This window comes from Hetaerina americana, unplaced genomic scaffold (genome assembly GCF_022747635.1).
Source record: "Hetaerina americana unplaced genomic scaffold, ioHetAmer1.1.p SCAF_1, whole genome shotgun sequence".
Classification (NCBI taxonomy): Eukaryota; Metazoa; Arthropoda; class Insecta; order Odonata; family Calopterygidae; genus Hetaerina; species Hetaerina americana.
Genome location: NW_027286069.1, coordinates 3329232 through 3347000, shown reverse-complemented (window position 1 = coordinate 3347000; position 17769 = coordinate 3329232). Strand labels below are relative to the sequence as shown.

General features: G+C 38.8%; 1 protein-coding gene across 1 annotated transcript in view; it reads right to left on the bottom strand.

Moving 5' to 3' along the window:
* Positions 1-17769, bottom strand: part of LOC139687572 (inactive dipeptidyl peptidase 10) — a 599750-nt gene that overhangs the window by 273492 nt on the left and 308489 nt on the right. The window contains exon 2 of the mRNA XM_071584792.1: positions 17482-17597. Within this exon, the coding sequence (XP_071440893.1) occupies positions 17482-17571 (90 nt within the window). The 5' untranslated portion in view covers positions 17572-17597. The remainder of the gene's footprint in view (positions 1-17481; positions 17598-17769) is intronic.

Sequence of the window (17769 nt, the reverse complement as noted above, 5' to 3'; positions counted from 1 at the left end):
GCTTAACTTTGAATGCTGACGTCATGTCTCTTGATCGTGAGCCTTTTCCAGCGTGCTAATCCGAAGATACTCGCTCCCAAACATTATCCGGACCTTGCGGTCGTTAATTCATCACTAGCCTCTCCACATTTTTAACAGAGTTGCCTAAGAACACCATTGAAATAGTCGAAACTGGAATAAGGCCTTTGATACAACAGAGGATAGAGTTGACTTAGCGATCGGTCTACCGGTATTCCATTGGGAAAGCCCCGGTTCGATTAATCGAGTTCAAGGACTATGTCTCACCCGAGATATGCGATGTATTTGCTGCGATTCAGGAATTGACAGGGAAAACGTAGGACTCTTTTCCTTTCAGTTGAAACTGGACGCTATTAAAAAATAGAACACAAATTGTGTGCTCCTACTTAAAATATTTACGAGGTTTTCTTTGCGGATTCAGTATTTTGTGGCTGATATTTCGTTTTCTCCGTATTTCGGCATACATATTTGGAAGCCAAGTATTTGCAGATACTTAATCAGCGGTATTTCATTCTTCCTACGTATTTCACGAGAGAAAGTGGGGTACGAGAACGAGACGCTCGGAACTACTTCAGTGCCTACGACGAAATACTACTATGCGAGAATTCAAATGAAAATTCAGCACATCATAAGTAGACGATAGTTTTTTGATGATTGTGACATCCCCCCTCTTCCCTTGCCCTCGCTGCGTGCATGTCTTCACCGCCGTTTCCCGTGGCACTCACACATCATCCAGCCGCCGTTGGCCCCCATTCGCCCGACGCTCCTTGGAGGTGGTATACTAATCGCTACCCTGAAAACCGCTACGGTAAGGGCGTGTGGCAAGGAGTGTTAGGTCATCAGACGTTATAAATTAAGGTTAATTGTGATTATTGGCGGTCCATAAATTTGTATTCCTATTTCTCAGGATGTTCGAATTGCTATGTACGTACATGCATGATGTTTCCTGCAGTTGGTGTTATGACATGTGTGAGAGATTAAGAATTCCCTGCACATTGTTTTCGTCCAGAAAGATCCTTTGGGGAGTGGGCAGTTTCTTCTCTATCTCCTGTTCGATTTCTACATAGTCTTATGAAAAAGAGTCCCAAGTCCTTTTCTGAGAACTCAAGGTGAAGGACAACTGAAGTGAAATAATCTCTTTCATTGAAATATTTTCCCACCGTTCGTTTAATTCAATTAAATGTCTTAAATTCATCTCCAAAGATGTTCCTAATGACTATGGACCATAAAAAGTCTGATCATAGCAACTCTACGTTATTTTACTGGTAGTTTTACTTATTTTACTTGCTTACTTTACGTGTATTTAACGGTCCCTTGGTTGGTTGATGACGTACCCACCACTCGATCTGCGCGAAATCACATCTACAGACATTGTGGTTTGAATACAAATCACCCCTTCGATGCACAGAAAATGTGGTAGCCAATGGGTGGAAAAGATTTTCGCTTGTGCAGAACAACAACACTTTGCCATTGAAACCCAATCATAAATGAGAAATTGCAAGGTCTTAGGTTTTTTCTCGCATTTGACCATGGTAATTAATGTAAGCATTATTACTAGTATAACATTGTGGCATGGAATTTATAAACATTTTCAACTAAAGCTCCGCTTTTTCTGTGAATTAATCGCCGTTTGTATCTAAAATCAAGAAGCTTTCTTTGTTTATTACAAAAATAATTAACTATTTTGCAAAGTTATTTCATTCAGATATCAATTTTCAATTAATACTTAATTCACATCTCTATGGGGAGTTTGATTGTGAAGAAGGTTCTCATTATTTTTTGATTAAATCTAATGATTTGATTTGCCTTATAATTTCTTTCCTCGTATATTCTGTGCCACAGATTACTCAATGTTATTTTCTTTATTTTTCTGTTAATAGAAATGTTTTGCAAATCACACAGCTTGGGTGGAGCTGAAGGTTGCCTTGCCCGGAAATCGAACCCGGGCCCCTCCGGTCAGCAGTCCAACGCTCTACCCCCTGGACTCCCGCCGCGACCCATATATATTTATATGTACATATAGTCAATGGGTGGGGTTGGGCCTGGGATGGCGGTGGGGGGTGAAGGAGGAGGAAACCGGGGTGGGTGTGGATGTGATCGGAAAGAGAGAAACCGGGATGGGTGAAGGGTTTGGTGGAAGGGTTACACGGAGGGACATCCACGAACAATTGGCCACACTGACCTGTGCACGGAGAAGGGAAACCATCACTAGCAACCACCTTTACCTCTCCACTACTACCTCCGAGACATTCCACAATTACTACCTACGAATCAATATTGACCTCTACCCCCCTCCCCGAACTCAACGGCTCCATACACAACCACCATACACACTCATATATATCAAACGTGAGCGTGAATTTCTAGTAATCGGTCCAGATGATGCTGCAGTGTGGCGAAACTAGTCCACAGTGATAAATTCTTTCCTGTGGAAACACACGTTTTTTATTCTTTCTTTGTGATTTACAAATGGATATCCAAAAAGTATCGGCCTCAACTATTTCTCAAATAAAATTATTAATCACGTTAATTACTGGCAAACATACTTTACACTTTCAGGCTAAACTTGGTGGAATTGTTTAATATTCATATTAAATGGGTTTGTGATTTTTCACAGAATTTATTTAACGATATAACGCGGCATAATGAGGTACAAGTTGCCGATACATGATGTACATGATGCCGTGAGTCGGGAAAACGCGTAGTACCATGAAATAAAATCTGTAGAATATTACCGACAAATATTTAATAGAGCATTTGAAAGTTTATTTTAAAGATGAAAATTAGAATCACTCCATAAAAATATTAACTTTGACTAAAATTAGTAAATATAAAAATTGGATGGCAGAAGCCCCGATGCTTATACTTCCAATCTACGGCCATAGGGTGAGAAGAGTGGGAATAAACCTGTAATAACTGCACTGCTATCATTCGGAATGATTCACCACATGTTGTTTTCGACTTCTCAAATTCATTTTCATTCGTTTGCGTTCTGAATAAGATACATTCTGGTAATTATGTAAATGGTTTGAAGGTCCATAATAGACATCTTTCAACTCCTTTGTACTCCATTGATTTTAGCGGCAACTGACTTAATCCTCCGTCCAATTGAAATGTTTTCCACTTAAATTGCGGTATCCCTTTTTTGTTTGCGGCGTCCACCCATTCTCTCAGGGTGTTGGCCTCCGAAAATGTGGTTCTGAGAAAGGATTTCGGCTGAAGACAGTGCCATTATTGGTGGGGGAGGGCGGGGTGTTGACCCCCAAGTGGTGCCTAGGATATAGGTTTTCCCTCTGCTCCTCGATCCCAGGCCAATCCCTTCTCCTCCTCCTGGGAATCCGTTTCCTGGAATAGCTAGGATTCCAGGAGTGCGACGTCCCAAGTGATCCATTTCATGGCTCCAAAATTAACGAGAATCCACCGAGAAATGATTTTTTTTGCCCGTCCCTCGGATCTGTTTTATGTGAGGAATGAAGATGGGATGGGGTGAGTGTGTATTTCCACGTAATCTTTAAATCCTTCCGGGACCATTACTCAGAAGTAGGAAATATTAATTGTTTAGTACCCGTTTTTATGTCTCCAAGCTATCAGCTATTCCACTTTATGAATGCATCCGATATTTGTTCGCAAATGGATTTCATGGAAACAACGGTGTAAAATGGATACCCGTGCAATTATTTGCATTTTTATCTCGCGTTCACAATTCGCCAATAATCCTGAACTGATAGAATGTAATCCGTTTCATTGAATGCGGTGGAAAATACTCCCTTCTTCCCATATGAAACGGGAATGTTTTACGAATTAATAGGATCGAGAAAATGCGATAATATTAACTATCGTGTCGTAAATGTTAAGCACTTGGAATGATTGCTCCAAAAACTATAATCCTGGTTCCTACGCGAGATGGACGCCAAAGTTGCGGCTGCGACAGTACGCACGACAGCGTATGAAGCCAATTGTTAATGCTACGGTACGGGTAAAGCGGATTTAGCCATTGCCGAATTGTTTTGCATGGCAAAATCAATTTGAAGCGGTTGTGGTAGCCTGGCTGCATTTAAAATTTCCATTTACAACAGGCAATTTACAATTTCTTCTTTTGATTTGGATGGATATTCTGGTGAAATGATTCACTCACTGATAGATAATTAAAGTAAATTCAGCTGATTTCATTCTCTTTAGTGTTCGCACACCATATTTCGGAATGATGCCAGAAATGGAACTTGGTAGTTAATCTAAAAAAAATGGCAAATTTGATATTTTTGAGAAAAAACAAAATGTGCCAATGGAGTAGTTTCAGGCGTGGTGTGGAGGAATTCGAACATAATAAAGAACAGATAGAAGCAATTTTCCACTACATAAGGTGTATCTTACGGCCGGGTTTTGATATTTTACATCATCTTCAGGTAGACCAGGTTTCGATACATCTTCTACCTTCCTCTCCTTATCTCTCCAACAACCAATCACTGATTACGACTGCGTATGCCACTCTGTTTAACGCCCCCAACCCACAAGTATCCCCTCTTCTGACGAACCGCACGAAACAGTAATTTCTATTATTCATAGGAAACAGTGGTTTTTACCATTTCTATCTGACTGATTTACAAAAATGCATTCAGGCAGTGAAAGGGAAATTTTAGCGGTGTTTGGGAATATTTACCGATGGATTGTTTGTGCTCGGACTTGAATTTTCTGCATCAATTCAAATTAAAAACAGTAGTTACTTTCATCAACTTTATTTACATTTAAAGTATTCACGCAGAACAATCTGTTCTTTTCAACACTTGCTCGTTTTATTTTTAATTAGGAAGCCATCAAGATTCCTTTAACGTAAATACTATGTACACGTAAATCATCGCAGACTGAGCCTTTTTAAACAAAATAGCGATAAAAATAAAATTATGGCTCTCTCACCAATTAAAGGTGATATTTAGTGTTATTATTGTCTTTTCCAAATATTTGACGTAACCTTGATACCCTAGAACAGCTAGAATCAAAAAAATTAATCCATTTCTAAAAGCTACTCTAATCAAAGTACGTTTCTTTCCCGCGCTTTCCCCACACCTTGAAACAGTGACACAGTGATCCATTTTCTCCCTTTCCCCAAATACGAGGTGGGTCGCGGGCGGTAGTCCAGGGGGTTGAGCGTTGGACTGCTGACCGGAGGGGTCCCGGGTTCGATTCCCGGGCAAGGCAATCTGGGCCCCTGCAGCTCCACCCAAGCTCAGTGATTTTTCGGGTACCAGGTCTTCCTGGGAAACCATAACCGGCACAGGGAAAGGAACAGGCCCCCCCTAAACCCTACCTATGTGTGAATTTCACTCGCTTAGTACACAGGCTTAGTAGTGGGTGAAATCTACCATCTGCTACCCAACCAACCTTCGGGTTGATTACTGTGTTTATGGTTATGGTTATATATACGAGGTCTGTCCATTAATTACAATATGGTGGCCATGGTGCGGACTATAGCCCCCGTCCACTAGTGGTGCTAGTTGCCTGAGACCCAAGCAGCCGTCTGTGAATGACGGATCGTCGAGCTGTGCGTATGGTGCCAGTTATGTCAATTTCTGTTGTCCTTGTTTCAACTGTTTGTCGAAACTAGAATTTGGCGAAATCAAGGAGCAACGAATCAATATCAAGTTTTTTGGTGAAATGCGGTGAAATCTATCAAGAAATTGATGAAATGTTGACAGCTGTTTACGGAGATAATGCTCTGAAGAATACATCCGTTTTCAAGAGGATAAAATGAAACCAAAAAATCAAGAAAAAGCCGATCGAAAACCAAAGTCATGCTTCTGGTTTTCTTGGGTGTCTAGTCTGCTGTTCATCATGAATTTCTTCTTGAAGGACAAACAGTAAACACTGAGTTCTACGCTACAATTCTCAAGCGTTGGAGAGATCGCGTGCGACCAAATTTGACTCAAGGCGATTGATGGATCCTTCACCATGACAATGCACCTGCACATTCAGCATTGATTGTTCGCCTGCTTCTAGCAAAAACTTCAATCATCATCCTTGATCATCCACTTTATTCGCCAGATCTCGCCCCCTACGGCTTTTCCCTATTCCACTAATGCAAAAATGTGATGAGGGAACATCGCTGAGAAGATGAGGAGACAATAAATCAAGAAACGACGAGAAAACTGATGATGAGAAGCCTAACTGCCGAGGACTTCCAAGGGTGCTTCAAACAAAGGAAAAGAAGATGGAATAAGTGCACAGCAACGAATGGAGAGTACTTCAAAGGGAGAGTACTTCAAAATCGTTGTTGCCTAATTTTTGCAAAATAAATTCTTTATGACCTCAGTCCTTGTATTTATTACACAGACCTCGTGTGTGTGTATATATATATAAAATATTATATATACCTATATATAACAAATTTGGACAGCAACAAACAATATAAGAACACATAAAAAGATCACTCACACGTTATTGAGTGATCTTTTTATGTGTTCTTATATTGTTTGTTGCCCTCCAAGTTTGTTATTCAACACTTCCGTGTTACTTCGACGAAATCATCTATGTATATACATATATACATATATATATATATATATATATATATATATATATATATATATATATATATGTATATATATATATATATATATATATAAAATGTATAACACTTGGCACTAGTGGACACAGACAAAAACACAGAAACACACAAAAAAGAGACTCACTAACTTTCGAATTTTCGGTGGTCGTAGCCACCTTCATCAAGGAAGAGAGCGATAGAACTCTATCTTCAGTTCTATCCCTCTCTTCCTCAATGAAGGTGGCTACGACCACCGAAAATTCGAAAGTTAGTGAGTCTCTTTTTTGTGTGTTTCTGTGTTTTTGTCTGTGTCCACTAGTGCCAAGTGTTATACATTATTATTCACGTCTGTGAGACTTTCAAGAAGTATTATATATATATATATATATATATATATATATATATATATATATATATATATATATATATATATATATAGATATATATGTATATGCACACATGTATATAGGTGCACACACACAATCACGGGGTGCGTAGATTTTATGAAACTGATGACGATAGAAAACAAAATTTGAAATTTGGTTTGCGTGGAACTTGTTAGTGGATATCAGTTCACATTTGATGGAATAAGATTTGCACTTATTGTTAATGTTTAATAAAAATAGGAGTGTTTTTGTCCAACCCTGAACACGCAATCCCATAATCCTGGTCCTTGTTTGAATTATTCCTCCCTATCTCTCCTTCCCTCTTTCCCGTCAATCTATCACCCTTTATCTCAAAAACTAGCAGTCCATTACCGCTATCGGCTATTGGTTCACCCTCCACCTCTGTGACGTCAACGAAAGTTGGTTTCCCCATGAAGGGCGAGGGGGAGTTTAACCCCCTTAGTGACGTCACCTATCCGACGGCTGCCACCCCCTCCTCCCCTTAGCCCCTAAGTCATCCCTGCCTCGTTTCGCCCACGTTTTGGCCGACATCGATTCAAACGCGCGGACTCACACCGAGACAGACAGACGCGCACACACACTCGTGCTCGTCGCAGACGGATGACGCTCAGCGGTAATATATGCATCGACAGCGGAACTCGATTAGGGCCGCATTCATAGAATTCTGAATCAGGTACTCAACAGTATAAATCCAATATTTTCTCCGTCACATTTTTGGTGAATCAAATGTGACGGAGAAAATGGTTTTAAAAAATACATCCATTCATTTTACCTATGGTAAAATATTATCTCCCGAGAGAGACCCTTTTTTGGTAGATCACGTATGGCAATTGATGTGTACGAATCAACATGTTATGGAGTGGGAATCTAATGGGTTTCAATTGTGGCGCCTTATGAATAGAGCATATGCATTTATGATCGAGAGTCGATAAGAGAGGTTTACCTTGTCCATAATAGGATAATTAATCGCGTTTGTTCCATTCGTATTACATGTATGGTATTAGTTTAGTCATTCCCTACTGTTACCACAATCATTTAGGAGTAAGGATCGTGCGGAAGAAGGAAAGAGGGAATGTAATCTTCCAGGCAATGCGATGAGAAGATTCTGATGATAGAATTTGGAAGGAGATCCTCATGATAAATTTTAGTTGAGGCGTAAATTTCGTCGTTCAACCATTCAGAAGAATTAATTAAAAATTGGCAATTTTCCACAAAAAAAATTTAATACCACCGGTTTCAATGTAACTACAACATTATCGTCGTTACCTGATGGTGATGTAGTTACATGGAAACCGGTGGCATTAAATTTTATTTTGTGGAAAATTTCCAATTTTTAATTAATCATGATATTCCACCAAATCACGCCTGAAACGTATCTTTTCATTCAGAAGAAGAAATGAAAGATGCATACGTTCAACTGGAAATAGGTCAGAGGACTCGCAAAAAGGTGAGGGAAACCTAATCGTAATGAAACGATGTGGTCAGCAGCTAGAAACAATTCGGAATGAAAAAACGAAGCGCTGCCGGAGAAAGTGCGATGAAATTCTGTTCTAAGAGAGAAATAGAAGTGGCAAACACCCTCTCCTAGCATCTTTGGATTCACATGGAATTTGCCAGGGTGAACAGGATAAGATCGAAACCAATCGGACTACATCCTAGCGTGGAAAAAGCACAAGAACCAAGCGAGCAATGTGAGAGTTGTTCCGGCGTTGATATAAATAGCCATCACAACCAGTTGGTCATGGACAGCCGCCTGACATGCGAGAGGATGAAGAAAGTGACACAGGAACCCATATCGAACGCAAATATATTGCAAGAAAATCAAGCGAGAGGAAAGTTCACCGTTACCATCATTTGAAAAACAAAAGGAATGAATAATACTAACAATGTAGGGTAGCGAAAGGAAATAAAGACTATAGTATTTTTGTTGTGCCCATCGTAACATTATGGAATTTACATAAAATTTTGAAATTAAATTATTGATTTTGCAATTCCGCACACTTTTGTATGGAATATAAAATAATGTGTGTAAAACCACAAAGTCAGTAATTTCATTTCATTTGATAAAATAGTATCCGAAGATGAAAAGCTATCGAGTTAGGTGGTGAAATGTAAGAGATCATCGATAATGGATCGAATAAGAAAACTCCGAGAGGTAAGAAGAAAATATAAAAATCCATGAAATGAAACTAAGGTAACCCATTATAAAAATGTGTCCAACCAAGTAATGCGAGAATGCCAGGGAAAGAATGGATAAAAACTGCTAAGCAGAAATCAGTGGCAGCATAAAGAAGGGAAACGGCTAATGTAAAGAAACTGATAAGGAGACAATTCGGGGAAAGAAAAACAAAATCACAACAACGTTCAAAATGTCCATGGAAAGATACAATCAGAAGACGCAGACATTAGGAATAAATATATTGAAAGGACTCTATCAACGGTCCAAAAGACTTTAAGATGACATGAATCAGGAAGAAATTGTGGTAGATGTCAGTAGATGGTAGATGAAGATGAATGGAATCCGGAGACAATGGGTAGCGAATTCGACAGGGCTGTGAAAGACCTGAAGAAAAACAAGGCAGCAGGAGCTGACAAAAGAAAAGGAGATGTAGTCGAGGAACTCTGGCTCAGAGCAAAGTACAACATATTTACAAACACCATATATAGTTACGACAAAGGAAATCTACAAGAAGACTACAATAAGACTTCAAAGAATGTGATGGTTGCTATACCAAAAACCCAAGAATAGATACATGGGGATAACACAAAGCATTGAGCCTGACGTTCACATTTCGGAAACATTTGCTTGGATAATTTGCCGAAGAAGAGACGGAATGATAGAAGAAGACCTCCCGCTAAACCAACTCGGATGCAGGAAAACCCGAGGGTCAAGAGAAGTAATACTCAGCTTTGGGGTACTGGCCGAAATTAATTGGACACGTAAACAACCTATTATCTTATGTAAGTTTCGTGGGCTTGGTTAAGACCTTCGACAATCCTGACTGAAACAAGGTGTACATGATACCGAAAGCGCTACAGCGACAGAAGAATAATCCATCAGATCTTAAATAATCAGCAACAACCATGCGAGTGAAAATTGGAAAGAAAATAGACGCCAAAAATAAATCAAGCCGTTTGGCAAGAATGCAACCCTTGCAGACACTATTCAACTTCACTTCACTCTTCAACGTCAAGAATTTCATGCCTCATTTGCTGGGGATTTGCTCCAAGATGCAAACGATGACCCAGGTTTTCTTAATAAGCTGACATGGGAGAATAGTGTTGGTCCTACGGTTATATTCCTGAGAGAAAAGATCGGTGTTTCGGTTAATGAGGTAAAAGAGAATGCGACGAGTCAGCTGATGACCATACCGAAAAAGGACTTTGCCGATTGTTTTGAAAAGCAGAAGATACAGGTATGTTGGGATAAGCGTGTCCCAGCATCTCTTCTGCTTCTGGGATAAGGTCCCAAGAGGAGTACTTCGAAGGGGACTAAAGCCTAAAAGCCAGCCATGCAATATTTTTCTCAAAATATTGCATGGCTGGATACCCCCCTCTGGACATACCTCGTATCCCGAAAACTTTCGCTCTTCGACTATCTTGCCTAGGAATTCATCTTTTGTTCTCTCCGTCCATTTTGTCTCCATATCCACATGCCATAAACCTCCAATCTATATTTTTACTTTTTCCTCAACAAAAAATTACCCTTCGTGTTAAATTTTTCAGTATTATTTTCTTGAGTCCTTAACTCATAGCATATTTATTTACCAATTAATTAATTTTACATGAAGATTTGTTTATTTCTGGAAAAGATTTCCCTGTCGGTAAATTATCACACTGTTTGACAGTGAAAAATGGCTCTTTGTAAATCACCTCTCCGGGTCGCGCCGAAAACAAACAGATTGCGCTGTTTGGCGTCTTATTCCAAAGATTAATTTTGATGGGTTCATTCCCGTGGGCCCTCCGGAGGGAGTGTGAGTGCGGCCCGTGTTTTAAACCGGCACGCGGTGAGCGGGACGAGGCGGACCCCTCCTCCTGGGATTTCCGCTTCTTTTGGCGCCGCGGCTGATAAAGCGAATAAGTTGGGAATAGTTTCAGTTCGTGGACTCACCGCACTATTAACGAGGGCTGGCCAAAATTAATGGAATTCCCCGCTATCATATATCCCCGGGAGAACTCCAGAGGGCTCTGTCACCCACTGATGTTTTTAAACCCTGCGGTATCCCAACTTCGCCTTCGCTCCCCTATTCTCTTCGAACCCCTATCCCCGTAAAACCCTTGAACTCATCTCGCCTCCTCACTAATCCATTGTTCAAAGTTTAAGACTTCCATGAAATACATGCGCATGCGCGCATTTTGCGAGTATTTTTTTTACTTTTGCTAATTGCTCCAAAAAAATATTGGAGATAACACACGCGTATTCTGTAATGGCAATGCAAGAGGTGGCCCACGTAACGGGACGATCTTAGACTTACGAAACAATGCTTAAACTCGTAATTGAAAGAGGAAAGCAATATTTAATAGTATATATATATATATATATATATATATATATATATATATATATACATATATATAAATATAAATATATATGTATATCTGTTTCTATATAAATGAGTTTTATATATATATATATATATATATTTATATATATAAAATATCTTCGACATGGAACGCTCTTCGGCGACGCACAAATATGTAAAAACACAGATTTAGATTTTTAGAATATACTAGAAACACAAAGAAAGGACACTCACAATTATATATACTATATATATATATATATATTTATTTATTTATCTATATATACATATACTCATTTATGTTATGAATCTAACCTATAAGCCCTATCACCAATATAGGGAAGTCAATCATCCAATGTCATTTTCTTAACTATGTTTTACCGTCAATACTTGCTAGTAGCGGTTAAAATAAACTCAAGAATAGGGTTATTACATGGGTAGAGATGTACAGGATGATTAAATATTTTTCGGAATGTGAATATATCACACTACATATCACTACATGTTTTGGATGGCAAAAAATCCGTATAATATAAAACCGGAATGCCGTATCACTTTTTGAAATGTTGTGTCTCGAAATTGCATCACAGTCATTCCTGTGGAAATGAATTAGATGGTATGCGAGTAAATCAGCATTTATCGTTGAGAGATTGAAGTTTGATTTGGGTTTTGTTTCACGAATATTTTTACATGAATAGAAATCTTAGAAATAATAAGAATCAGAACAACATTATAATGCATTTTAATGAAGTCCAAAATGCAGATTGAAGCAAAAGCACAGCAAAACCTAATTTTTTCTATTTTTCCGAAAATGGAATACGGAATAATAAGTAACCACCTGAAAACGCAATTTTAGCTACGTACATATGAAAATGCAATTTGATAATCAAATCAAGTGAGTTTTAGTTTCTGCGATGGTTTTTCAATGCAATTATTGACAACAGGTTATTGTTGAATTCGATGGTTTCCGACTCAGCTATGTGGAAGTTCGTGCTCATTAAATAAGGAACACGATGTATTCGTCCACCAGATTATATTGAGGTACAACTAGTTTCAACGCTTAAGCTTACGCCCAAGGTACCTGATGATGATGCTTAATGGTTGAAACTAGTTCAACCACAATAAAATCCAGTGAACGAATGCAATGGGTTCCTTATTTCATTAACATGTATATGCATTTGAAATTTGCGATCATTACTTCATGGTATTTGCGAACACTCACACATGACTAGCATAACTGCGTTGAATATTTCCTTGTGCCTAGACAGATCATCAGACGAGGCCTCTGCACAGGAAACTTTTGGATGGGCATCCATCCTTGGAAACGGACCGTATTCCTTCTATAAGCATCTTTAACATCTTATACTTGTGTTAGATGGAAGATCATGTCCTTCTTTAAAGGTAAACTATTGAAGGCTTCATGGTTCACAAGCTAGAAGGGAAAATGTTTAAAGAAGGGAAAAATTTCTAAAGAAGGTGGAATTGTTCGCGGAAATAACCATTAGCGTCGCTTTTTTCACTGTGATAGAATATTTTAGAGTGTAATTAAAAGCACTTACAGAAATTATGCACTTTTAATTAGCTGCCACCGTTATGTTGATAAGGGATTGGTTGAGGAACAGGCAAACACGTTGGTCGAAAAGTTACACATGAGTCGTGTTTCTGCGCGGTTTGTTCCGAGACCTTTCAGACGCGAGCAAGAGAAAGTTCTCTTGCAGGTGTGTCCACATTTGAAGTTGATGTTAAGGGAAAATGAAGGGTTTCTTTCGATGGTTAAAACCACAGTTGAAACTTGACTATACCATTTTGATCGTCTGAGCGAATAGCTGACCTCTGCGCGGATATCTACGGCATCACAAACACCAAAAAAATGCCTAAGGTTTCGACTAACCCAAAGTTACTTCTGTGGGGAATGTTATGGTTTTCATATTTTTCAATGTTCATGGACTAATGTGTCAGCGTGTAGTACCAGCACGATCAGACGAGAGTTTTTGAATGGAGAGTTTTTGTGGACGTACAGAAGATTTTCCAAGGGAATTTCTATTTCAATCAACAGGCGGAATTTTCTGTCAGCTATCAATCGAATAAGTCCACATTGCAAAGCAATAGGCTTGATGCTGCACCACAACAGTGCTCGGTCACAGATCGAAAATGTTGTTGGTGAATACCCCGCGAAAATCAATGTGAGGTGGTATACATGTTGTACTCCTCCCTCGTGTTGCCTGAGGACCATGCCTTCCCCGTATGACTTTTTCCCGATGTCCGAAGTGAGGATACACCGTGGAAAGAATGCTTCATCATCGGAAGCAGGCGTGGGAGAACTGAACATTCGAGTATTTAAACTTGCAACGCTGCAGCCTCTGACTAAATACAAGAGTCAAATCTACGAAACTTCTAAATTTTTGGATAATAAGTAATGCGTATAAAACATTGTGGTCACTCATTAATAAATGGGTCTTTTAAACCTTGTGAGATCACGAATATTTACTTTAAAATATTTTAATATCATCTGCACGGTAATGTTATGATAAAATGTCCTTTACTTGATAAAGTTAATCATGCAAGTATATATCCGGAAGTTAATTTCCGCAATTTCGTTTGCATTCTATCGCTTTCATCTTGACACAGTTTCGCGACATGGTTGGTGGAGCTTTGTAAATATAGTGATTACTTTTTTGTCATATAAATCATAATTTTGATTTTATATGTGAAGCGAAATCATTTATCGTTGCCTCACTGGAAACTAGTAAATATTTTTTAAGGAAAATATCGTCCCAAGTTTTTTTTGCTGCTCATCAGTCACATTCAACAGGAGAACTGTTAATATTCTGAATGGATATGCATAAATGCACGAAGAAGTTACAGAAAGATTTAGGTAGAGACTGATATGATACGAAGAAAAGTGAGTCTCTTTTCGATAGTATTAGTTCATAATATTGTCACCATTTCTTTCTTCTACTTAATGCACATTCCCTTACACGTTTTGTTTCCTGTATTTAAATCTAATAATTATTTCAGGGAACACCAAAAATAATCAAAGTTGAAACATGTAAGTGTGGCTATTGTAAGCAGAAATTAGCATGGCATACATTTATCCACCTCGCGAGTTCAAACTAGTTTCACAATTTTTCGAGTTTCAATGATGCAAAATTAAATTAAGTGTCAGTGCCAATAACCATAGGATAACGTATGTCCGAGTTGATGGGCTATTAAAATTTTAGGCTCCCTAAAAACATTGTCATCACAATTGTTTCACAGATATGACATTTTCACTCAATATGTTTACCTGTAGTTTCACTTGAATAATTTAGATTATTCTTAAAGCAAATTTGGCATATAGAATTTGTGAAAAGTCATATTGAAATAAATTGTAATTTTTATCTCCAAGGTCTCGTTTCCGACGGACCCACTTCAGATAACCCAATCCAAATACGATTTGAATTCATTAACCACTTAGACTTTTAACTTGGAAGTAAGATAATGTCGAAATCAGATTTATGCAGTTTAATTGACATTGCTACATTGTGTCATTCATGAATATATTACAACACTGTATTTTTATAGCTATTTCAGTGCACTCCATTAAAACTGGGAAAATTTAATAAAAAACATTTCATCAACTCCGAGACTAATAGTTCAACATCATTAACGGTTCTTCAATCAATTTCGACGAGTAGAAGGATGGAAAACTCTATGAAAAATCCTGTTATAGTAAAACATTCGCATCTATGGTAAATCTTTATGGAAACAAAGAACACCGTTCCACAGATTTCCCGTGAATGAAAATATTAATAAAATAAATCAATTAAATGTGCCTCAGACAAAGAGATTTACGTTGTTTCTCCTATTTTTCAGGCCCGTCTTAATCTTATTAACTATTCATCAAGCAGCGGATGCTTTTATTGATGATATCGTGGAATTAAATTTCCATTAAATATTTTTGCTTCGATTAATATCTCAAGCTTTAAAGGGGAAGCATATGGTGCTGCTTATTATGTGGTTACACTTGTAGGTTGGTACTTAGATTTAAAAATATCACGATAACCTTTAGTAAGTGAATCATTTTTTCCATGTTAAAAACCCTCTGAAAAACATGACAGGTGGAACGGACACCGGAAGTGATATTCTTCGCGTTCGAATTTTCCGCTGCCCGGCGCCCAGCGTCAGATCCGCCGATTTCATGCCCGCCTCCCTCTATTTCCGCCCTTTCAGCTGCTGGTCATGGACTGGCCATTTCTTTTACTTTTTGCTTCATCAGATTATTATTACTCCGGCATATCTAAATGTGCGATCGTGTGCTCGGGGTTTTTTACCCTCGGGCTGTTCGTCAACGATGGGGCTATTCATACACTATCTGTGTTTTAATTTGAAATCACAATTTTTTTATCGAGAACTCAATGGGGAGAGAAGGAGAGTAAAGTGATTTGGGGTAAAAACTTTTTTTTTCTCCTGAAGTGAGACGTTTACAGATGAAACGAAAATGAAAATTCCGGGAAGTGACCGCCCACTGGACAAAATCCATTGCGTTATCGGGAGGCGTGGGTACGAGAGGCAGGGATGAAACAGCCCTTCCGCCTTTGAATAAGAGTGTTCCCTCCGCAAAACCGAGAGAACGCCGCGGAGATAGGGTTGGAACTTCCTTCACGATGCAATCAATACCAATCCACTCAATCCTTTGGGTAAATACGCTCAGAGATTTGACGTTCAAATACTTCTAATCAGATGAGAGTTTGAAGAACAGAACAGAAATATGTGGACCACTTTAATTTCTTAAGAAACATAAAAATCATTACAATTGCTTAAGCAGAGCTATTCATACGTACACTCTCCATATCTCGTTACGTAACTTCAGTTCGCGTTATAAACGTTGCGAAACGGAATTTACCCTTCGGAAGTTTGTCCGAGAATAGATTTATTCCCAAATGTTACACTTCAATACCCTGCCCCGGTATTCTTCAAAATTGCAAAAATTATAATTAGTAAGAAAAAACTATGAAACTACAACTATAATGTGAATAATCAACTACATTTTTAAATGTCAGGCAAGAGACAGTCAACCGTAATGTGTATCGCCATTCGTGCGTCCAGTTCCGACAGACATTTCTCACGGGCTTATTCAATTGATCACACCTTTAAAATACTTAAATCGAGAGTTTTTTTGTGTTATCAACCAAAACTTAGTAGCGTTAAATTTGCAAATTTGCTTTAATATTTTTTGTTTTATTCACTGTATGATTGGCTATGTTGATCAATCCGAGGTGCAATAGTGGCTGTAAATCTTGATGACCCCATTCCTACAAATTTGTGAGCATGATTCTGAATATTCTGAAGTGTTGCTTTCCAAGAAGATCATCTCCGACACTATTGCAATCCAACACCAAACATGTAAGACATTGCCTCAGGCTTAACTTTGTGGAATTTTTCCATATTTCGGGAATCGTGAAAAAACTCTGCAATCCCACAAATCACATTTTTTTACCGCACGGCCATGGTTTCACTACCGTGCACCATCATCATGTTCACCTAATGATGATACGCCGTCGTGAAACCATAGTTTTGTGCTAATAAAATGTGCATTGCAGAGATTATTTAACCGTTCATGGAACCAAAAGGGAAACTTTGATGATCAATGTAACAAATAGTTTTAGCAAAACTATAAATTGTGAGCGGCTTCATAAACATTCGCCAAAAACATGGCCGATGAACCTAGCTGCGAATCACTACATATGTCCATAGTTTATTTTCGATTCAGAAACCTATTCAGTAGTAATTTTATTTAGCGCTGAAGAGGAACAAGAATGAAAGGCAAAAAGCGGCTTGCACTTTCACTATGAGCTGGAAACATCCGTGGAGAAATTCGCAAGTTGTTTTTCACCAGATCTCCGGGAGGATGGGATGGGGTTGATGCTGGGCAATTGGAGTCGTTTATCGTCGTGGGGGGCAGGGGGAGGGCAGGGGGGGTGGCTCTTTTCCGGGGTGGGCGCGTCTCACTCACCTCCTTCTTGGACCTGGGGTCCGCGACTTGCACCGTCTCATCCGGGGGCAGGCGCCAAGAGTTCCTCTCGATGTTCACGTTGGTGTGCATGGCTGCCTCTCACCGCACACCCACGTCTGCGTCAACAGCACCCCGGTGACAGAAAAGGAGAGATAAAGAAAAGAAAAAGCAAAATTAAAGACAATTCTGGATTAAAAAGGGCACAGAAGCCGTCCAGCCATTCTGATCAGGAATTTTTTCGGCTTTTCTTTTTAAATTTTGCTTTTCTCTATAATTAAGTGGAAAATG